Raw genomic sequence first — 24,340 nt, 5'->3', positions numbered from 1 at the left:
AACTTAGATACCATATTTTATGCACAGAAGTAACCAGATAAAGGCCCTGCAAATAAATAGCAACATAATACTTCGTCTTGTGAAGGAAAAAATGAGATCTGTATAAATAATGTTCTTAAATCAGGATAATTTTTAAAACACAAGGCATCAAAATATGACTAAATATTTCAGTTTGGTAGAGATATTTTTGTATTCCTTTATAAGCGATTCTGATGAATGACATTCCTCATGCAATTATTATAATTTGTTATTTTTATACACTAGATGTATTTAGTCTGAGTGATGTCTGTACACTTCAGTATACAGTATTTAATTGGATGCACGACTTTATTAAACATTTCATCTTACACAATGAAAACAGAATTTTAATATTTTTGGAGACTTTTTCTTTCTTTCTTAAGTTATACCAGTAATAGATAAAATGGTAAGTCAGCTAGCATAGTGATAAGTCCACTGAAGTATTTTTTATCAAAAAGTGAAATGTTAACTTTAATATTTATTTCATTATATGATCCATTCTTATATTTATTACTGACATGCAACATACAAAATTACATATACTTTTTCCATGATAACAATGTTAGGTAATAGAATATGTAAAAAAAAACCTGACATACACTGCATTCATAGATGAACCCTCGTTCTATTTCATTTAGTGGATAGAATAAGTTTCCCTACAAAGGATAGGGTAGGTTAACAGCCAAAGAGCTTTGGAACAAAAACAAAATAAAAAATTTGGGCATCATCTATATATGTGTAATGCTTGGAAGCTGCAAATGATATCAAAAAGCTGAAAATGAATCCAGATCACATGTTGGTTCTACTGATTGCACAGAGAGAATAGTAATACTATGCATGAATGAAGTTGGGAGAGTAAGAATCCTTATAAGACCCTTTATCGCCTTGAAGAAAGAAAAGATTGGCCACAGTCATATGATCTTTTATTAATTTTAGCTGTCCAGAAAGGGTAAGCTTTCTGAAGTGCAACATGTATTTTTGTTAATTGCATTTTTCTCTCATCGTTCTTTTCGATTTTTAAAAAAAGAACAAGGAGTTACCTTAAATAAACCTTGTATACATCCCTAAACTGTAAATTATACTACAGGTAGTCCTCAGTTTACAACCGCAGTGGAGCCCAAAATTTCTAAGCAACACAGTTGTTAAGTGAGTTTTGTATAATCTTTTTTGTCATAAATATGAGTCAATTGCCAAGTGTCTGAATTTTGAACATATGACCATGGGGATGCTGCAACAATCCTAAGTGTGAAAAATGGTAATGTCACTTTTTTCAATGCTGTTGTAACTTCAAACGGTCCCTAAATGAACTGTTGTAAATTGAGGATGACTTGTAAAACAAAAATCAGTGCTGCTTCTTACCTCCTCAGCAGAAGATAGCTGCTTCTAAAGCTGCAAGAATTCCAAGCAGACGGATGTTGCAGTGCTAGTCAGTGGCGTAGCGTGGGTTGTCAGCACCCGGGGCAAGGCAAGTAATTTGCGCCCCCCCCTCCACAGTGGGCGGCGACCCGGCGGCTCGGATCGGATTCGCACAGGCAGGGGCAGAGAGCTGCGAGTGCGAGCGCGCCCCCCCAGATGTTGCGCCCGGTGCGGCCGGCCCCCCCTGCACCCCCCACGCTACGCCTCTGGCGCTAGTGACTCCTTTTCTGGAGCCATCAGGAGTGTAGAACCCATGGCTGGCAGTGTCACTTTCTTTATAGCAATTTCAGTTTATTTGCCTTCTAGTGAAGAGCTATGTTTAGTAGGCAACACAACGGCAGAAAATTGTATGAACAACATACATAAGGTGTAACATAAGGTGGTAAAGTCTCCTATTATTTTTAAATGAATTATTAAGACTCCTATACACGCTTAAAATGTACAGGTTTATAAGTTAAAAGGTTCTTTGTTTTGATTAGCATGTAGGGTAACGCTATCTGATTCACTGTTAAGTTTGCTTTATTAATATATTTTCAACTATGCATTTATTGTTTTAATTCTATTTTACATTCATTCTTGGATTTAGTTAGAATGCCTGTCATTGCTGGGTGTGTATGTGTGATTGTGTTTATGCATGTTTGTGTACACATCTACAGGTTAGTCCTCGACTTACAGCCACAATTGAGCCCAAAATTTATGTTGCTAAGCGAGGCATTTGTTAAGTGAATTTTGTCCCATTTTATGAGTTTTCTTGCCACAGTTTTTAAGTAAATCTGGCTTCCCCATAGACTTTTGCTTGTTGGAAGGCTGAGAAAGGTGATCACATGATTCTGGGACACAGCAACCATCATAAGTATGAACCAGTTGTCAAGCATCGAAATTTTAATCATATGACTGTGGGGATACTGCTGCAGTGGTCATAAATGTGAAAAACAGTCATAAGTCACTTTTTCAGTGCCATTGTAACTTTGAATGGTCACTAAATGAACTGTTGTAAGTTGACAACTACCTGTATACACACAATAATAAACTCATGTGCCATTATACACAAAAAAGCTAAACTTGTAATCTTCGTGCTGCATACAAATAATCCCAACCAAAAAAAAAATCTAAGTTCAGTTTCTATTTTATTGTTAAAATCATATGATGGAAGCATAGCACAATTAATATGCTTAATAACTCTTTACAATTATACAAGCTGTACAGTTGTTTCAAGAGTATATAAATATACTCCCAGTGGTTCTTTCATCGATTTGGGAAACGCCATAAATTTACACATTCAGATGGAATAAAAATGCATTTGCTGATCTACTGATAAATTTATTCAATATAATCTACAGTGTCTGGTGTGCAGAATTATTTTGTTCCAACAGCAGAACACTTACATTGTTTAGTCTCTTTAGGAATGTATATATTTAATTGATAAGATATACAATTCAAAGATGTGGAATAAAGTGCTGCAGAATTCAATGACCTTGCAATTTCACAGAAAAGCCTTCAGTACATGTACATTATAAATATCAACCTACAGGTATTTACGTTTACTTCCATGGTTGCATTAGTCCACATTCTGAGGCAAAGAGTAAGCTAAAAGTCCTTCCAGGAGTCTTTTATTTCATTTGCATTTTAAAAGAAGTTTTTCCTTATTCTCCTTTGTAGCGAGGAGGTCTTTTCTCTTTAAAAGCAAGAAGACCTTCAATTCTGTCTTTTGTTGGGATAGTCTACAAAGAAGAAAATCTTTTTCAGTTCCTGTAAGTTAGTTACATTTACATGGAAACATCACCCAAAGGTATGGGTGAGCAGAAAGTTAAGAAAAAGTGTAAGCTGAGCCATGGTTACAAAATGCTTGCAGCTGTTGTAAATCAATCGTGCTCTTCTATAATCAAAGCTTTGCTGGTTATCAGGGATGGGATAAAACTGAGAGTAGCATCTCAAATTTGTTCTTTCTGAACTAAGATTCTCTCCAGTAATAATCTACATATATAATTATTAATTTTGTGACAAGGATGTAAATTGTGAAGTATGGCTTCTTAAAACTGATCTTGCAGGAAAATTAAATACTCCTACAAGAACTGGACAGCATTGGATGACTCTTTCCAGTTTTAGTTGTCTTAATCAAATAAACCAATCACAATTCATGGAAGACAGAATTAGTATGGTGCACTCAAGAATAAAGAAAAAGCCCACCTCCTGTTAAGTCTTCAAAACCTCCCAGACATTCTTAGGGTATAAGAACTGCCTTGATACCGACAGTGCTGCTGATCTATTTCAAGTTATTATTCAGATTACATCATTGTTCATTTGATAAATTTCAATATAGTGAACATATTGAAATATAGGAAAATAATATAGTGATGAGGAAGACTCTTACAAATTGACCTGTAACTCAGAGAGTTTGTAAGTAGTACAAGGTAAAAGAGAGATGTTTGTCTCAAAGAAGCTTTTTCAAAAGGCAAAGAAGTTTTGAAGAAGTTTTGTTTTTCATCCAAGAACTGTTTCAGTTCACTGAAGAAGCAGAACTGAAGAAGCTTCTTGGATGAGAAGTTAAACATCTTCAAGGAAAAACAAAGTCCAGTTGCCTTTTGAAAAAGCACCTTTGGGACAACCAAGACCTGGATAACTGAGAACCTCCACAGACAGATGTTTTTATTATGAAGTCTGCATTTCTAAATACCCACAGAGGTAGGCCAAGGGCTAATTTTTAAGAGCATTGCTGATTCACGAGAATAGATGATCATTTCAACATGAGCACTCTAACATTGTAAATGTGTACACATTAATCTGGAATTAAGTCCTATTTCTAAGCAGGCACATATACAACTGAACAGTAAATGAGTAAAGTTCTGATCCAAAAAGTGAGGTACATGAGGTGTAAAGCAGATATTCGTAATTCCCCATCATCAAAACTGAACTATCAACTATTTTAGTTTGATATTGGGTGATGACATTATGATCTGCATATTACCAATATTTAAACATGGAAAATAATTTTGGAAGGGAGGCATTTTGGAAGGTACCAAGGATGGATAATTTTAATTTCATACCTGAGCGTAACATGCTTCTTCAATTGCTAAACCTGTTAGCAGATCTACCTAAATAACAACAAAAGTGTAATAAATTTAAAACAGTATAAAAAATATTCTGCATATCAGTTCAAAAATTGAGTTCTTATTATTAATAATAATAGTTGAGTCTATACTTCAATAGAATCTCAGGTTCAAATTTCATAAGGATGTACGGAATCTATGACAGATTCCAATAGCTTTCATCCTTGGTTATGTTTGCTGGAATTAATGGACAGTCACTGGTTCCCCACCATTAAAGTATAAAGATGTTGTACTTAAAAAGGGTTTTGTAGCCCTAATCTAATTGTATTATAGTGATAGGCCACTGAAATTTTATTTAGAGTTTTGTTATACTGAAAATGTGTCCCAATTACACACAAATCCAGCTAATGTCTTTCAACTACTTTTAACAGGATGTCAACATACTATTCCAAGAATTTATATTCTAACTGCTACATGATGCACACTGCATTCCATTTTATGACTAATTTATATGAATAATAGTAAAGTCACTGATATAATATTTTTTAAAAATAAACTAAAATGAAGAACCAGATAAAACATTTATGTGTACAAAGCCACAAGGGATACGTGGGCATGGTGAAATGAAATATAAGAAAAATATGAGAAATCAAGTGATCCCTAACATTTTCCCACATTTTAACTGCAATTCAATCTTAGCCAAATTCTAAAACAACTAAATTCATGTAATAGGATATATTCTCCATTTACAGTTAAGGGCATTCAAAGCACCATTTGGGATTTCCATTTGAGGAACTATTTCAACAAAAATTCACAAATACTTTTGATGAGTACATTTACTGTGTGCTTATATGCTTCTCATATTTCTTAAGAACTCTGGGATACAAAACTACCTATAAAAACACATATACTTCTATAAAGCAGGGCTTTTCAACCTTTTCACAGATTGTACCACTTTTAGGACATGACAATATTCGAGTACCACCAGTGCTTAGCAAGGTGTCAAAAACCTGATGACTAAAAAAAAGGGGGGGATTTGGGGTTGAGGTCCAATGTTAATCCTTCCTTCTACTGGAACAGAGGAAGTTGGAAATCAATGCCTTTTCTTTTCTTTTTCCCTTCTCCCCTCACTTTTCCCCCTTTTTCCTCCCCACTGTGTCTTACTATTTGCTTTTGTATTTTATTCTATAATATAATAAAATGTTACAAACTGTAAAAAAAAGGGGGGGCAGAAAGTACTGGCTATAATTTCTTTGGTGGCGGTTCCTTTGCTAAATCACTTTCGTTTTACAGTGACAAAGGTATGAATTTCTCAATATTTATTAATATGTACCACAACCTTGATGGTCAGGTGGCTGGTCGGCCCTTCTTCCTCTCTCCCTCTCTTCATCCTTCGTTCGCAAAAGCCCCTCGTGCTCTCTTACCCTTTGCTCGCAAAAGCCCTCTCTCTCACACACACACACCCCAAAAGCCTTTCCTGTCTCTCTCACCACTTGTCTGACAAAAGCCTTTTCTTTTCTGAATCTTTCTCCAAAGTCTTTTTCCCCCCTCTTCCTCTCCTGCCAAAACTGCCCCCTTTTATATCTTCTCCTGTCTCTGCCCTCCTCTTTTCTCTTCCGGGTGTGCCAGAAGTGTTGATCCTGTGGCCTTTGTCTTGACCCAGCAGCCCTGCAGCTCCCGAGGACTCTCTGTCAGGGCAAGTCCTGTGCTGCGCTGCTTTAGTTTGTTCCCTCCCCCCACTACACTTGTCTAGGCTGGGCAGAGTCATGTACCACCTGTCAGGTGCCAATGTACCACCGGTGGTACGTGTACCACCAGTTGAAAAGCCCTGCATAAAGCAATACATAGATCAATATCATACTTCAAAACCATATCACAAAATACATCAGAAAATAGCTTTTGGTATCCCTTTTAAACTTTTTGCATAAAGCAGAAAAAATGAATTTAAGATCTTTGGTTGTGACAATCAGGATTTTTTTAAAAAATAGAGTCACAACGTAACTTTAGAGAAAGAGATAAATCTATAATTGTGTTTATAACTGCTATAAAAGAGATCTTTATATTTTTTTTTCTTCCTTTTCAATTTTTCTGCTAACTTTTTTCTTCTTGCACTTTAGCTTTCTCTTTTACGTTTTCTTTATTATGTTTTCTTCCTTTTAGTTTGTATTAATTTTTATTCTTGATTTTAAAACTTTTAATAAAATTATGTTAAAGAAGATAGCTTTTGGTCATGCTTTGTAAAAATAGGTAAAAGGATACATTTAAGAGGTCTAAAGGTACTACTCTGCATTATAATTGTGCTAGAATACATGTTTTCAGAAGCCTGGTGAGGATAGAAAAGAAATATATTGTCTTTGTTCAAATAGAAATTTGCAAGTCCGATAAAAATATGTTGTGCTGAAAATAAAAAATTGAAAATGAACAAAGAAATCATAGCTTAGCACACTTTCTAAAGTTAAGGAATAAATAAGCTGATTTGTAGGTTTAGTCTTTTCAATCTGAGGACTAAGTTGTGAGAGGAATCTGCATAATCCGTATTGTTCTATGTGCAATAGGAGGGTAACATTCAAACTTTCCCGATTCTGTGAGGCTATGAGACTAGAAGTATAGTAGTCAACGAAAAAGTATGGATAGGATTCAGCTTTCCAAACTTTCCAAACTGTGCTTGAGACAATACATCCAACTACTGTTTTACAGATTTTAATCCATATATATCAAGTATACAATTTCTACATCTATTTTGCCCCTTAAATGAAAAAGATTAAATAGTATGCACAAATAAGATTTTCTTACCTCCATTCCTTGATTTATGGCCAATTTTGCAACTCTCATTGCTATGGGTCCCTAAAATTAAAAAGAAATGTAAGTTTCAACACAGAAAATAAGGTTTGTGATTTTAAAAAGGATTCAAATATCAACATTTCCTTTTGTCAGAAGTTAATTGTATTAATTGTTAGATTTAGAGGGAAGGAAATGCATGAAGACCATAACAGCTTTTGAGGGAAAGAATTAAGACCTAAATCTGTAACTTCATTTTGACAAGCTGACTTCAGTAAACACAATATTGAATCTAACACTTCTTCTGTATCAGCAATCTGGAACAAATGATAAAAGTGCTGGATTAAAAATCAGATTATGAGTCATAGTGCTTCTATAGGCACATAAACTGGCTTGGTAGTTTTGAGTCAGTTCTTTCTCTAAGAACAGTGGTGGCGAACTTATGGCACGCGTGCCAGAGGCGGCACTCAGAGCCCTCTCTGTGGGCACACACGCCATCACCCCAGCCCCACCTCCCCCTGTGGCCCCCTCACCAGCTGCCCCCCTGGAGGAGAGTCACCCCTGAGCGCGGTCCGTGCAGAGCAACGCAGCCAAGGACATGGCAGCCAGGCTGCAGGGACAAGACTCTGCCCTCGCGCCCCGTCACGCGCAGATGATGCTGCGGGGCATGGACGGGTGTGGCTGCCACGGCACTGCTGGGCCGCCTGGGCAATCTACTGCGGTGGGCCATGGAGGCAGTGGGTGGCCTTGCGGAGGAGCGGGGGCAGAGTGGGTGGGGCACAGAGTGGGGCAGGCGGGGAGGCAGGGGCGGTTTTTGGGCACTCAGTCCCTAAAAAGTTCGCCATCACTGTTCTAGGGCTTTCATGGAATGCTTCACTTGTGGGTTATGAAAAAGAAAAGAAATGCTGAGCAATGGAGAGAAGGAAGGGATGGCTGCAAGATATACTTTACTGAAGAGTGAGCCAAATTTTGTTATTTCATATGCAAGACAATGGGGAAAATATGGTGGCCCCAATACTGCACAGGATTCAATTACTGTTTCTGCGTTTCCGTTTAGTTCTGTAGAAAGCTTCTGAGAAGCTAACAGAGTCACTTCCATCTTGTTTTGGAAGGACTATCAAATCTAAGCTGTAAGATTGGTTGATTATATGCCATCAAGCTGTAAAGCAGAAGGAATTAAGATCTGGATGGAAGGCTTAATTCTTCATAGGAGGGTTATTCCTCCACATCTTAGGGAGGTATCAGTTCACCCTGAAGGGATCCTATCATACTAGACAGCTTTTGTCCAGTGTTTATTCTCTCTTTTTTAGGGAAGATTATGGAAAAGGTAGTTGTGCAGCAGGTTCAGCAGGCCCTTGATAAAGAAGATTATCTGGATCCCTTTCAGTCAGGATCTAGGCCTGACATGGATCGAGACCACACAGTCATGCTTTTGAATGATTTCTAGTGGAAGTAGGGCAGGGACAAGCATCTGTTCTTGCTCTTCTTGGCACCCTTCAATACCATGAACCATGATATCATTGTGCATGGACTGGAAGTGGGAAGCAATACACTATGCTGGTTTGCTTGTTTTTAATGGGGCTGGTATCAGCCAATGTGGGAGAGTTCCACTCTTAATCTATATATTGTAGGGTTCTATTTAATATTATATAACAGTACAATAGCATTATTAAACACTATTATGTAGGAAGGATATTTTAAAAAAATATTTTTGAAAAATACTTTCTGAATTTATTTATTAAATTTATATGCTGTCCCTTTCACCAATAAGGTAACTTGGGCTGGCTTACAAAACCATAAAGAGATAAATATAGAAACAATTTAAAAAGAAATTAGAATTAGTATTTGCTGGACTGAATCATACAGATATCAAATCGACAGAAGTTAGGAGAAATATCCAAGTTTACATCTTCACAAACCTATTGAATATACTGGTTGGTAGGTGTGTTGTTTCAAATGCACAAAATGGTAACAGTACCTATCTCCTTCCCCATATTAAAGAAACAGCACTAAAACTCGAGCATTAAAAATTGCACACAAAATCCTATAAATCACAGCTTTCATGAAAGCAGAATGATTATCTAATCATTCTAGTAACTTTTAAAAAATTATAATAGAATTGATACAGATTTTCATTGAGTTATGCTTTAATAACATTAATGTTATTTTAATATTAATATGAAAAGTATTAATGGGATGGTAAGTATTATGATTTGATAGATGGGTGGCATACAAATTTAATAAACAAACAAATAATAAAGGCCCCTGCTGAAGGTAACAAAATAGATTTTATACTACATAGTTCACCTGAGGAAATTTTAAAATGTACTTTGTAAAGCTGCTTGAGAGCTTGAAGATACTGACCTTTAACAAAGACAATGCTAGGTCTACTATACTTGACAATAGAAAATATTCTTTTATCTATTGTTTCTTAAAATGTTAAAGTTAGACATAGTGGTTCTTTTTCATTTCAGATCAATAAAAATCAAAATATTTTTTCACTATATCTAGATAGTAATCAAATAAATAAATATTATATTATTATAGAGGATGTTATGTAATATATAAAGCTTCATACTTAAATACATTCATAAGTATACACTTTCCATTAAGTTAATGGAATCTGTATTTAGTATTTGGGCTATAAAGTGCCACTTCACTACTTTTTACTGATTAACAGAAAGTAAAAATTTTAATTTTTTGGGGAAAACTAAATTAGGAAATGTAGAAACAAAAGAATTTTACAAATTTCCATAGTAAGATGCCTAAGAAAAAGATGGATACTAAGCAAAAATACCAGTTAAAGCACTAAAGCTTAAATAATAACAAAACCCTCTAATATTTATCATTAATTCAATATTTTAAGATTTGTTAACACAATCATGGATAGATGAATAATATGCCTATAATGACAACCAAGGAAGGAAGATTTGGCATTATAAGTAATTATAAGTAATGGAGGGCTTTCAATATATTTTATGGTAATAATTGTCATCTATTGCAACAAAATGGCAGAATAAAGAATATCATCCATTGAGACTGTACCTGAGGTAAAAATTCTGTTGCTAGGGCTAAAGCTCTTTGGTAGGCAGCATCCCCTGCATCATTCTGTTCAACCACATGACTGATCAAACCTACTGATTTTGCTTCTTCACCGTCAAGTACACGAGCAGAAAATATTAATTCTTTTGCCAGAGACACACCAATGGTACGAGGTAGTCGCTGTGTCCCACCTATAGTTTAGGAAATGTAAGAGAAAACACAAATACTGACGCTATGGAGTTTCATCATATATCAAGCTTTAAAAGTGTGACTGATTAATAAACCTAAGAGTGATTTTACTACAAAAAAAAATAAGCAGAGTAAGAATTCAAGTACTTTAAGAAAATGTATATGTATTTAAAGCACAACATAATACACATTATTCAGAGCCCTTTTCTTTCTCAAGGTAAGCAAACATATCCAATTTTAACAGGTCATCTTGACTCAGCAATTTTCCAACATAGAAAATAGGTTAAACCTATTTATAAAAAATGCACCTCTCTCATAAATAATTTAAGAAATCATATATGCTGAAATTTGGCCCAACAAAGGAAGTAAGTTTTAGTTTCCATTAACTAACAGATCAGTACCCTTTATTATATAGACATCAGCTGCAGTCAAAAACACAGATAATCTACATTGCTGATGGATGTTAGACAATGATAACATGTAAGTAGAGTATACTTCTTACCAATCAGAGAAAATAATACTCAGTCTTTAACTGAAGGACTTTCTGACTGCTAGTTCAGGCACATTTGTTAGATCCTGAACTCTCCCCAGTTATGAAGGTGACATGGGCGTAATCAAGAGATAGGTCGGTGCAGTGATTTCTGCTTCTTTGAGGGAGTGGTTCTGCTGTCTGTGAAGGAGGCAATAGCATGGCCCCTTCTGAGGAGGCAATCAAGGGCCATTACACTATTCTAGACAATTATTTTCCAGGCTCCAAATTCCCCTTTACGGTAAAAGTTGTAGAGAAAGTGGTTGAGCAACAATTACAGAGGATCTGGATGAAATGGATTACCTGGACACGTTTCAGTTGGGTTTTAGACTGGGGTACTCTATGGAGACAGTGCTAGTCATGCTTGTCAATGACCTTTGGCAAAGCCGGGATGATGCATTCATTGGTGAATTCATTTGAATTCATAATAAATAAAAATAATAAATAAATAGCAAACACTCCAGGTCTCTTCTATTAAACGTTATCATCTTGTGGAACTGAAGAAACTTGCCTTTTCTATTGTGCCTCCCATCCTCTAAAACAGGGCTTTTCAACTGTTGGTACGCGTACCACCGGTGGTACGTTGGTACCTGGCAGGTGGTACATGACTCTGCCCAGCCTAGAAAGTGTATTAAGGGAGGGAACGAACTAAAGCAGCACAGCACAGGACTTGCCCTGACAGAGAGTCCTCGGGAGCTGCAGGGCTGCTGGGTCAAGACAAAGGCCACAGGATCAACACTTCTGGCACACCCAGAAGAGAAAAGAGGAGGGCAGAGACAGGAGAAGATATAAAAGGGGGCAGTTTTGGCAGGAGAGGAAGAGGGGGGAAAAACACTTCGGAGAAAGAGTCAGAAGAGAAAAGGCTTTTGTCAGAGAAGTGGTGAGAGAGACAGGAAAGGCTTTTGGGGAGGTGTGTGTGTGAGAGGCAGAGAGGAAAGGCTTTTGGGGAATGTGTGTGTGTGAGAGAGGGGGCTTTTGCGAGCAAAGGGTGAGAGAGCACAAGGGGCTTTTGCGAACGAAGGATGAAGAGAGGGAGAGAGGAAGAAGGGCCGACCAGCCACCTGACCATCAAGGTTGTGGTGCATATTAATAAATATTGAGAAATTCATACATTTGTCAGTGTAAAACGAAAGTGATTTAGCAAAGGAACCGCCACCAAAGAAATTATAGCCAGTACTTTCTGCTCCCCCTTTTTTACAGTTTGTAACATTTTATTAGATTATAGAATAAAATACAAAAATACAAAAGCAAATAGTAAGACACAGTGGGGAGGGAAAAGGGGAAAAAAGTGAGGGGAGAAGGGAAAAAGAAAAGGCATTGATTTCCAACTTCCTCTGTTGCGGTAGAAGGAAGCATTAACATTGAACCTCAACCCCAAATCCCCCCCCCTTTTTTAGTCATCAAGTTTTTGACACCTTGCTAAGCACTGGTGGTACTCGAATATTATCATGTCCTAAAAGTGATACAATCTGTGAAAAGGTTGAAAAGCCCTGCTCTAGAATACCAATCCCTCCCCCCTCCCAACGGAGATACAGAAAGCACTTTATGTTTCTGAAAAATATTTCAGAACTGGTTTTGGTCTTAGGTCTGTGTGTTTCTGAGTTGATGTATTTTGGTTTTATTTGTTATGATTTGATTGTTTCAGTCTGGGCTGCTTGTGGGGTTATATACTTTTAACTGTTTTTATTAATGTGTACTTGTAAGAGGTAGAGAATCTATGGGAGTGGGTGGCTATAATACATTTAAATAAGTAAATTAATAATATTACTATTGGCATATTTTGGCTAATATGCAATAATCATAATCAAAGCCCAGTTTTACCCAACAAAGTTTACTATTTTGTGCAAGCTTAGATGTACATTCTTACAGACTACTCTATAAACCAGGGGTGTCAAACTTGCAACGTCACGTGACGTGTTGCAACCTATCGCAACTTTTTTTCTACTGCCGGCAATGGGGTGGGTGAGGTTTCGCTATGATGCATCTGGCCCGTGGGCCGGCAGTTTGACACCCCTGCTATAAACCAACATTTTCTTGTCTGCAACAAAATATCTGGGAGCCATAGAAGTGTACTCTCATACAGGATAAATTGAATATGAGAAATTTTATGTATCTCTAATGATTTCAATAAGGCATATGATGAAGTTGAAAGTTTGAATTACGGAATGTTTTGCTTAAATATTGAAGGATGGCTGCTTTACGTGGTAAAAGCAGTGTATTTAAAAGTAAGATATGTATGAAAATAAGTAGAATGTTTAGCAAATGATTTCAATATTGAGAAGGGAATAAGACAAGGATGTGAGATGTTCTTGATTAATGTAATTATGGATAATTGTATTGCAGTCAGTATGACAGCCAGTTTGGTGTAGGCAAGCAACTAGAAACTGGGAGACAGTGAGTTCTAATCCAGGGGTCCCCAACCCCCAGAACTGGGCTGCGGTAGTGGTGGGTGAGCACATGTGCATGTGCAGCTCCATGTGAGTGGTGGGCTGGTGCACATGCGTGAAGTTCCATTTGTGCGGGCGGCGGGCGCGTATGCCCACTGCTCACGCAAATGGAGCTGTTTATTTGCGTGTAACTATTCCCTCTTTCCCCCCCCCCCGCTGGGCACAAAGCTGGAACAGTTGGGGATCACTCTTCTAGTACCATTTTAAGCACAAAGCCAGCTGAGTCATTTTGGCCTAGTTATTCCCTCTAAGTCCTAGAAAAAACACAATGACAAATCAGTTCTGAAATTCTTGCCAGGAAAACTGTAAAGACTAATTCAGGCAGTCACCAGCAGTCAAAACTGTCTTGATACCAACAAGAAACATCATAATTTACTGAAATACATGCTTACGGCAGGAAGAATAAATTTTGCCCCACAGTGGAAGAAGATATAATCCCAACAATATTTAATTGGGAACTAACGGTAAGTTTGGAAAATATGCAGTAATGGCAAAATTAACAATATATATTCACAACAGAACTTTAACTAAATGTAAGCAAGAATAATTACAAGATATCATGCAGCATGGCAAATATAAACATTTACAGTTTGGCTTCTCTGTGAACCTAAATGTTTATGAATATTGTAAATTAGCAGAAGCACAAAAAAGGGTGAAGTCAGAAACCAAATATCCTTGGTTTTTTTTCTTTTTAGTTGTTGTGCCTATTTGACTTTTTTTCCTCAACATGAATCAATAGTAAATAATATTACAGTGGAGACCTTAATATTAAGTAATCAGCTTAAGACAGAAACCTTTACTGTATAACAAATATTTTAATGTAATGTACAGCTACTTTTTATTGTTATATTCAGCTTTGGATGTAAAAGCTAAATTATCCTCTTATTAACACATTTTAAATCATAATTAATACTGATATAATACTTTCTTTTTTCATCTTTAATGGTCTAGGTTACCTAAATATTACAGTGCCAATAATCTATAATCAGCACTGCACAAATAACCTTGATATTGAAATCATCTATTACAGATGATTCAAAGGAACCAAAAAAAGCTTTCCTGTTTTCTCACCCAATTCCTAAAAATTCTAATTAATGCATATCAAAAAACTGTTCTCAAAGTAGTAGCCAATTTAGATAGTATAAATATTTGATATGATTTATCTGTGGGGTTTCTAGCATAAACAACATGTGAGTCTTCAACCATATTTTCCAGCTGCCTACAATTAAAAATGTCTAAGTCTCTTTTTGCTCTTTTATGCTCTTTTTTATTTATATAAAAGTGTCCCAAAGGGCTAACATCTTTGTAGGAAAAAGAAACCATTGTTATTTATTTTATGTTCCAAGAAAGAAAAATCTATAACAGAAATATTCAGATAGATCTGAAATTGGTTGATTTATCATTTTTTTTAAATTTCAAAATGAGTCACTGAAACATGGCCTGCAATTGAAATGAATCCTATTAAGTGCTACATAAAAATGAATCACTCAGAGCAGGATAATTTAAAAAGAAATCTGGTTAAAATGTTGTTATGTGCATTTAATTTTTAGTTTTCAAATACACCAAACAAGTGTGCATGCTTGGAATACTTTCAAACTGTGGGAATAGGTAACAGGATCATTTGTAGAATTCCTGGTGTAGCTGAGAATTCTGAATTAAATTAAAATCACAATGAGTTGACAGAATGTAATAAGGTTTAGGAAACCATCTTTGTAATATTTCAAATAGTTATTCTTGAGGCCATAAAAGTCAATCAGAACAATAGTGTTATTAATAGATCTTTTCTAATAAGAAAATAAAGCATCATTCACTGTCACAAAGCTTTTATTGTACATCACTTTTGGAATTGCTATTAAGCATAATAACTATCCATATAGTAATACAGGTTTGTCCAATCCAATTTCTAGGCCTCAAGAAAAGTAGTTCACTTGGTAGAATTATTTCCTGCAACATAGTATCTCGCTGTAAAAATTTCCTGCTTTACCAATTTCCCCACCCATTCCCTTTTTAAATCTGAGCCCAATTATATTCTAGTTGATTACTTTAGGTCCATGCCTTCATGTAGGCAAAATATTTCTCAAGATCCATTTCCCAACATGGCAGACATCTTGTTCTGTGGAAGCTTAAAAAGTAGTAGATACATAAAGAGGAAGCATTTAAATAATGATTGTAGATCTAAACTAAAAGAAATTAAATATAATTCAAAAATATAATAACAAAAATACAAATGTTACTATACTAATATTAAAATTGGGCAAAAAAGCCCTTTATTATAAATCTACGATAGGCTCTGGCTTAAAACTCCTCACATCTCTGACTCTAGATATAAAAATGTAGAAAAGGAAGCTTCTGTATTCTTACAGGAGCAACAACTGTTGAAATGGGGGGGGGGGGGGGACAAGTTTGTTACAAACCAGATAAATGCAAAAGTTGTAAGAACTCCACATGACAGAATGGGTACATTTTAAAATATTTTCTCCCAAAAGAAAGACAGTAGGTTGCTGGATGTAAAAATAATTAAGTTTCTTGTTTCCTGTCAACAGACATGCCAAACCATTTTCCTCTTTAAATTTAGCATTTGCAAAGGAAGAACTGGTTAAATCATTATTTTACTTCCTACTTATTTCATTTCCACAGCTAGAATCAGCTAGCAACGAGAAGAAGTCCTAACTACATTCTTGTATGTAAAATTAACAAAGAGATCAACTGGTCTGCATGTCCAAAAGCAAATTAATTTTTAAAAGTTATTTCAGATAAGTTGTCTATGTATTTTAAGTATGTGATATTTAATGAATGTAATGTATTTATGATATTTTTTCCTTTTCTTCTAAGGCCTTAATTCTGATTCCATGTGATATAAAAATAAGTTCAGTATTTCCAAATCTTTATAAAATTTAAGAGCTTGAGCTATCATAGTTTTAAGGTTTCCATATAGATCCCAGATATACCAGTATCCAGATTCATAAATCTACTTTCTCATCCATTTATAGTTTAACTAAAGTTTCACTATTAATTTCAACCTCACTATTGCTTCTCATATAAATAGGAAAACATCTCACATTCATATAGCTCTTTCTAGCCCAACAAAATGTACAGTGGCTCTCAGGAATTTCAAGTGAATTTATATTTTTGTCCAAGTTTTCTCCCTATTATCCGAAGTACAGCTGAGAGGGAGGAGGGTGACTTCTGCATTTTACAAAGCATATTGTTAAAGTAATATTATGTCCCAGTTGTTAAAGCAAACTGTGAAAGTTTGTGTATGCATCACTTGCTATTTATATCAGCAATTTTGTTCACGTAGTTGGAGGAAACTAAAAAGAGGCAACTGTTTAGGCTTCAAAATCAAAGTCATACCATTTCCCTTGTAGAATTTTCTAATTTTCTATTTTTAGGACAATATTGTAAGACATTAAAAACCCTCAGCAATCATCATCCAATTTACCATACAGGAAATTAGGGATGTACCAAACATTTTGTGGTTTAATATTCTAATTCTGGAACTAACAAGTATTCTGGAAGTGTTCTGGCCCCAAGCTACCATTCCAACCATACAATGGGTCATCCTGACGCCTAAACAGCTTATTTCAAATTCAGATCACTTCCAGAATATAGAGAATTCATAAAGTGGTCAATTTCAGAAACAGAATATTCTGTGAAAGCTTTCTTGCTAAAAACTAATAACCTAAGTTTGCATCATTCAAACCAAATGTAAAATGTATACATTGATTTTCTGTAATTCAGAACAATCCTCCACACTCTCTCTCCAAAGCAGGTAGGTAGCATTTATGTGATGACATCATTGTGCATGTATTGTCATTTTGGCATCATACTGGTTTGCTGAGAACACTGCTACTTTGCAGTACTAGGTTATTGTTCAGAATAAAAAGTTAAGGAAGATTATCACAGGTTCCATTGTGGTTTTAAGTCAAGGACTACCTGAGTCCACAATACTATATTTTGTGTCTTATGTATAAACTAAAGTAACAGTAGCATCAACAAAACCACATATTTAAATTAAAATATACCACAATACAAAACATAAAGTGTGATGCACTGTGGCCTGCAGAAAAAACAACAGAGAAAGGGTAGATAATTTTTCCTGTTATATGAGCTGTCAAGAATTGACCTGCAAAATGGATAATCATCACCTCTACAAAATCTGTTCTTCCGAATACATGCTTCATGTTCTATAATGACTAAAGAAAATCTATGTTTTAAATGCATGGTTATGCTAACTCAGCTGTAACTCAAAGTATGTTGATGTTGGTGTTGATTTATGTTGTTGTACTTTGAAGGCTTTCACTCAATAGCTGTATTTTTCAGTTGCACTAATACATATATTAAAAGCTTCAAAATCAAGAATCCACCAATATTGCTTAGGTTTACTAAACATCATCAATTGGTGTTTACCACCCACTTCCTCCCCTTCTCTAACACTACTGATCTGCACCAAAACTTGGGGTAAGGGTTTTGGTCAGTTTTGCCGGGGTATAGAAAGGATAATATAAACAGATTCTGTTTCTCATATTTACCAAATTCCACTCAAATAAGCTAATACCCTGAACCAGCAAGACTGGTAATTAAAATCACCTGATATTATATTACTTATTCCAAGTACAACTAAGAATTCTAGGGAGTTTATCGATACGTCTTAGAAAAGTATTTTAACATGCTATATAATGCCAAGAGCTTTAAAAAAAACCAGATAATAGAACATTTGAGGAACTACTGCTAGATTTATTAAATCAGTTACAATGAAATTCATGTGAATCAAATTCTATTTTGGGACAGCAAACAGGAAACACATACAAGCCACACTATTCTTCTTAATTTATAGACACAGAATTAATTCACCTCTATTTGCATTTGAGATACATTGTGTAATTATTTGAAAATAAGATTGGCTGTTCAAACATCTGCTTTCTATACTATAATATAATTACCGTTTCTCTTGAGGGTATTTATTTTTGTAAGCATAAAACAAACATTTTCAAATAATACAAAAAGCAAATAAAAGTAAGTTTTCATACAAACTAGTAATGATGAGAAATAATTTGATTACAACATCAAGACTTCAAATTAATGATGAACTCAAATAGTCAGAGCCAGATTTACAATAATTACTTAAATTCTGTATATAAAAATCCTTTGATTTTGTAAGTGCCTCTTTGTATCATTCAAGAAACATGTCAATCCTCTTAAGTTCACAGCTCCAAAAAAGATACAGTGCTACAGTGGGGGGGGGGATTATTTGATCCCCTGCTGTTTGCCCACTGACAAAGAAATGATCTATCTATAGTTTTAATGGTAGGTTTATTTTAACAGTGAGAGATAGAATAACAACAGAAAATGCATAAAAACACATTTCAAAAAAGTTATAAATTGATCTGCATTTTAATGAGTGAAATAAGTATCTGACCCCTTTGCAAAACATGACTTAGTACTTGGTGGCAAAACCCTTGTTGGCAATCACAGAGGTCAGACATTTCCTGTAGTTGGCCACCAGCTTTGCACACATCTCAGGAGGGATTTTGTCCCACTCCTCTTTGCAGATGTTCTCCAGGTCATTAAGGTTTCCAGGCCGAGGTCTGGAAGCAGAATCTTCAACTCCCTCCACAGATTTTCTACGGAATTAAGGTCTGGAGACTGGCTAGGCCACTCCAGGACCTTAATGTGCTTCTTCTTGAGCTACTCCTTTGTTTCCTTGGCTGTGTGTTTTGGGTCATTGCCATGCTGGAATACCCATCCACGACCCATTTTCAATGCCCTGGCTGAGGGAAGGAGGTTCTCACCCAAGATTTGATGGTACATGGCCCTGTCCATCGTCCCTTTGATGCGGTGAAGTTGTCCTGTCCCCTTAGCAGAAAAAAAACCCTAAAGCATAATGTTTCCACCTCCACATTTGACGATGGGGATGGTGTTCTTAGGGTCATCAGCAGCATTTCTCCTCCTCCAAACACGGTGAATTGAGTTGATGCCAAAGAGCTCGATTTTGGTCTCACTTGACCACAACACTTTCACCCAGTTCTCCTCTGAACCATTCAGATGTTCATTGGCAAACTTCAGACGGGCCTGTACATGTGCTTTCTTGAGCAGGAGGACCTTGCGGGCGCTGCAGGATTTCAGTCCTTCATGGCGTAGTGTGTTACCAATTGTTTTCTTGGTGACTATGGTCCCAGTTGCCTTGAGATCATTGACAAGATCCTCCCGTGTAGTTCTGGGCTGATTCCTCACCGTTTTCATGATCATTGAAACTCCATGAGGTGAGATCTTGCATGGAGCCCCAGACCGAGGGAGATTGACTGTTATTTTGTGTCTCTTCCTTTTGTGAATAATCACACCAACTGTTGTCACCTTCTCTCCAAGCTGCTTGGCGATAGTCTTGTAGCCCATTCCAACCTTGTGTAGTTCTATAATCTTGTCCCTAACATCCTTGGACAGCTCTCTGGTCTTGGCCATGATGGAGAATTTGGAATCTGATTGATTGCTTCTGTGGACAGTTGTCTTTTATACAGGTAACAAGCTGTGATTAGGAGCACTCCCTTTAAGAGAGTGCTCCTAATCTCAGCTCCTTACCTGTATAAAAGACACCTGGGAGCCAGAAATCTTGCTGATTGATAGGGGATCAAATACGTATTTCACTCATTAAAATGCAAGTCAATTTATAACTTTTTTGACATGCGTTTTTCTGGATTTTTTTGTTGTTATTCTGCCTCTTGTTGTTAAAATAAACCTACCATTAAAATTATAGATTGATCATTTCTTTGTCAGTGGGCAAACATACAAAATCAGCAGGGGATCAAATAATTCCCCCCCCCACTGTAAATCACCACATACTATGTTTTGCAATTCAATGGCCAGTCTGAACCTTCATGAATTTTTACCATGTGGTAATAAAGGAGTTTGTGCAGCTTGCTATTATCATTGGGGATGTATATTCCTGCACAGTTCACCCTAGAGACATGTCATAAACAAAGTATCTATTAGAGAATGAAATGGCAACCTCATTCCAACATTTTGCCATGAAGTTACTGATAGACATCCTGGTGAAAACAGTCTTCTCTTTTTTTTGGTACAAACCCTTCTCCTTTTGTTAGCTTAGGTACAGATTAGCATTATAACTATACAAACCAGCTATTTTTACATTATTCACATTCATCAAGCTTTGAAATATTTAACATTAGACAAATGATAAACAGATGTAATAAATATTGAAAGAGAAAATATTCAGCTACCTATCATGAAGAAAAGTGATGTATGGTTGATAAACAGTCAGAATTTTTTTTCTCTTCATGTCCCCATTTCAGACCTTATTCACTGAAGTAGGAAATAGTTCATATTTATAGTTTCTTCATGAAGCCAAGACAAAACAATATAGAATAAGTCTGTTTCTCCTTTCTTCTAACTCTTATGTTCTTAAGATAGGATCTTCAATGTTCATCAGCCAAATCTAAGCATCATCTGGCCAGTGCAACTGTATCTACAGGTAGTCCTCAACTTACAACCATTTCTTTAGCGACTGTTCAAAGTTACAACAGCACTGAAATAAGTAACTTATGACCAGTCCTCGCACTTATGACCATAGCAGCATAGCTACGGTCACATGATCAAAATTCAGGCACTTGGCAACTGGCGTGTATTTATAACTGTTGCAGCAATTCTGGGGTCATGTGATCAGCTTTTGCAATCTTTCCAGCTGGCTTCTGACAAGTCAATGGGGGAAGCTGGATTTGCTTAAGGTCAGTGTAATTCACTTACAGTAATTGCAATGATTCACTTAGCAACTGTGACAAAAAAAAGTCATAAAATCGGGCAAGACTCACTTACCAACTGCCTTACTTAGCAATGAAAATTCTGGTCCCAATTGTGGTTTTAAGTCAAGGGTTACAAAGGAAGAAAATTAAAGAAGTGCAACTTCTCCTTCCCCTTTGAATAAATTGGGGACTTTTGCTGCACTGAAGAAAACTAAGTAGCAGGCCAATTACCAAGGGGTGCATTTCTATGTTGTTCCCTCATGCTAAAAATCTTCACAAGCTAAAATGGGCAGCATGCATATCCACATGTTGCTCGTACAATAGTACTAGAGGGCAAAATGCCATACAGTCTAAGAGTAGGTAGGTAGCCCAACCTGGCTTCATTTTCCATTCTCCATGACTACTCATTTTAGATCTCATAAATTGGTAAGACACTCACAACATTATGACAGTTACCAAATAATAGATATGGAAAAACTGTATTCAGAGTCAATTTGATGAAGTGGTTAATATACTGGCCCTAGAAACCAGGAGACTGTGAGTTCTAGACCTCCCTTAGGAATAAAAACCAATTGGGTGATTTTGGGTCAGTCACTTTGGTTCAGCCCAACCAACCTCACAGGGTTATTGCTGTGGTGAAAATAGGAGGCAGGACTATATTAAGTACATTCATGACCTGGAATGCAGAATGAAAATATTGTTGTTCAAAACTGACCAGCCTCTGGACAACGTACAAGAGATGGAGAATAACAAAAAAGTTCATAAAGAACAGTTACATAATTATGAAAAAAAATCCATACCTGCACCAGGAATGATCGCTAATTTCGTTTCAACTAAACCCATTTTTGCAGAAGAAGCTAAAAAACAAAAAACAAAAAAAAGTTGGTTTTTGAAAAGCCTACAAATTACTTAGAGAAAATAAAAGGAACTTAGTAAAATAACCTGTAACTTCACTGTAACAGTTTTGGATAAAAGTGAAAGCATTGAAAAGAGCAGAATGTCAATGGCTATGTTTCACTTCAGCACTAAGCCATGGTTTACTAAGTAACCAAAAACAAATCCCACTGTGCCTTAGGTTGTATGGGGAAAAACTTTCTCTCAGTAGGCTCTGTAGCCCTTCATTTTTCAGAAAAAGCATGCAGGATGTAGGAAATCAACCTGTATAGTGCCCATTGCAAAGATTCATTTCTGTTCTCAGTAAAATGCCAGTATGAGTCATGATTTTCTAATGTTTTCATACCCAGGAAAACAAAATTCTTTGTACAGCTATTGTTCTACATACAATATACAGCTATTTAAAATACTCTTCTATATATATCAGTTTTTCAATATATTGATCTCCAGCTGAACTAGGCAAATTGTAGTAAACTGAACAGTACAATGATTAAATATTTTAATTGGCATATATATTGCTATTGCTTTTGAAGTTATTGTTTATATTTTTATTTTTTAATTGCTGTAAACCAACATAGTTGCTTATGCAAAGAAAAAAAGCAATATATAAATGTATTAATATATTAAAAACACTGCTTCCAAAGGGAGCATGAAGTTACAGGAAGTTTTAATTCATCCTCCCTTCCTGTGAACTTCCTCATTTAGAGCAAGGCTACAGAACAATATCCATCATACAATTATCTTGCCTAGATTTACTGTTTGGTAAAAGCCTTGAAAAGCCTGATCTACCGCTGCACAGACAAAGGTTGATTACCTTTTTTCAACATTGGTTTTATTAATGTTGTAATTTTCTGTATCTGAATGAGACAAGAGGTGAAGAATCCATTCCAGTTTTGGGCAACCATCTCTGGCCCGCCATCCAATATTCCTAGCTGGAGAATGTTTCCAAGATAGCTAACATGCTAAAAATCCTTCACCTACTCTTGTAAAGTGGAAATGATTGTCTTAATATGAACACTTCATTAACTTGTTCCTTTTTCTTTATCCTCTTTTGTACTTATTAGCAACAATCCTTTCATGACACAAATCACAAAATTGTTATATTAGTTAAATACATTTACTCTGGATCCAAATATTGAAAGATTCATATTAACACTAATGTAACTATTATAACAATTATCACAGTTCAAAATTGCATTAAAATAACGTTAAGAAATCATTTTCTCTACACTTGAACTAAAAAAGTTTAGAGAATGCTTTAATTTTAAAAATAGGACTAAATCTTACCTGCCACTCTTATATCACAGGCTAGAGCCAATTCTAGGCCACCACCTAATGCAATGCCATCTATTGCAGCTATAGTTGGTACTGGAAGATTAGCTAAAAGGAAAAATTAACAAAAATAATTTCAGCCAGTTATCAATATTTCTAAGATAAAATTTTACAAAATTTCTATTTATTAATTTATGCGCTACCCATCTTGTCTAAAGGCAACTCTTTTTAATAGCATTTTTTTGTTTCTTTCCAATATTAATTGCAAACTAAATTCTGACTACAGAGATATTTGGGGTATTAACAGCAATAAAAAGAACAAGATACCAGAATTAATTGTAATAAGGAGCAATTATGATAAAACAGCAATTCCTGATTTGTATATATGCAAATCAAAATAGATACCGTATTTTCTGGCGTATAAGACGACTTTCTAAACCCTGAAAATCTTCTCAAAAGTCTGGGGTCGTCTTATACGCCCAGTCGTCTTATACGCCAGAAAATACGGGTATTCTATTTTATTCCTTTACACATGTGGTTTGGCATATTACTCATCAAGTTTTCTCCCCCCCCTCTCTCACTAAACTCTATATTTTAACTGGGAAAGTTGGGGGTCGTCTTATATGCCCAGTCGTCTTATACGCCGGAAAATACGGTATGTTGTTCTATCCATGAAACTAACACATATGGAAGTTATTTACTTTATTACTTTAATTTATATTCCACTCCATTTCCAAACAGCCAAGACTATAGACTCCACCTTTTGTTTAAGTAGGAGCTATAAGATGAAGAGGATCAGATGAAAATTGTGTTATTAATAGAGATCTGGAAAACACATAAGCAGGGCATGAAAATAACAACCCTATTCATTGCTTGTCACCAGCATTCACACACCTATACTACCAGTGAATATGTAAATTTTACTTAGTTGCTTGTTTCAATATAAGTTAACTG

General features: G+C 35.8%; 1 protein-coding gene across 1 annotated transcript in view; it reads right to left on the bottom strand.

Moving 5' to 3' along the window:
* Positions 1-2,562: 2,562 nt before the first annotated feature.
* AUH (AU RNA binding methylglutaconyl-CoA hydratase) overlaps positions 2,563-24,340 on the bottom strand; it is a 32,548-nt gene continuing 10,770 nt past the window's right edge. The window contains exons 5-10 of the mRNA XM_015826413.1: positions 23,402-23,494; positions 22,021-22,077; positions 10,305-10,492; positions 7,275-7,325; positions 4,479-4,526; positions 2,563-3,155 (exon numbers count right to left, since the gene is read on the bottom strand). Of these exons, the coding sequence (XP_015681899.1) occupies positions 3,078-3,155; positions 4,479-4,526; positions 7,275-7,325; positions 10,305-10,492; positions 22,021-22,077; positions 23,402-23,494 (515 nt within the window). The 3' untranslated portion in view covers positions 2,563-3,077. The remainder of the gene's footprint in view (positions 3,156-4,478; positions 4,527-7,274; positions 7,326-10,304; positions 10,493-22,020; positions 22,078-23,401; positions 23,495-24,340) is intronic.

Source organism: Protobothrops mucrosquamatus, unplaced genomic scaffold (genome assembly GCF_001527695.2).
Source record: "Protobothrops mucrosquamatus isolate PMUCROS unplaced genomic scaffold, P.Mucros_1.0 scaffold3119, whole genome shotgun sequence".
Classification (NCBI taxonomy): Eukaryota; Metazoa; Chordata; class Lepidosauria; order Squamata; family Viperidae; genus Protobothrops; species Protobothrops mucrosquamatus.
This window is presented reverse-complemented; position numbering and strand designations above follow the sequence as displayed.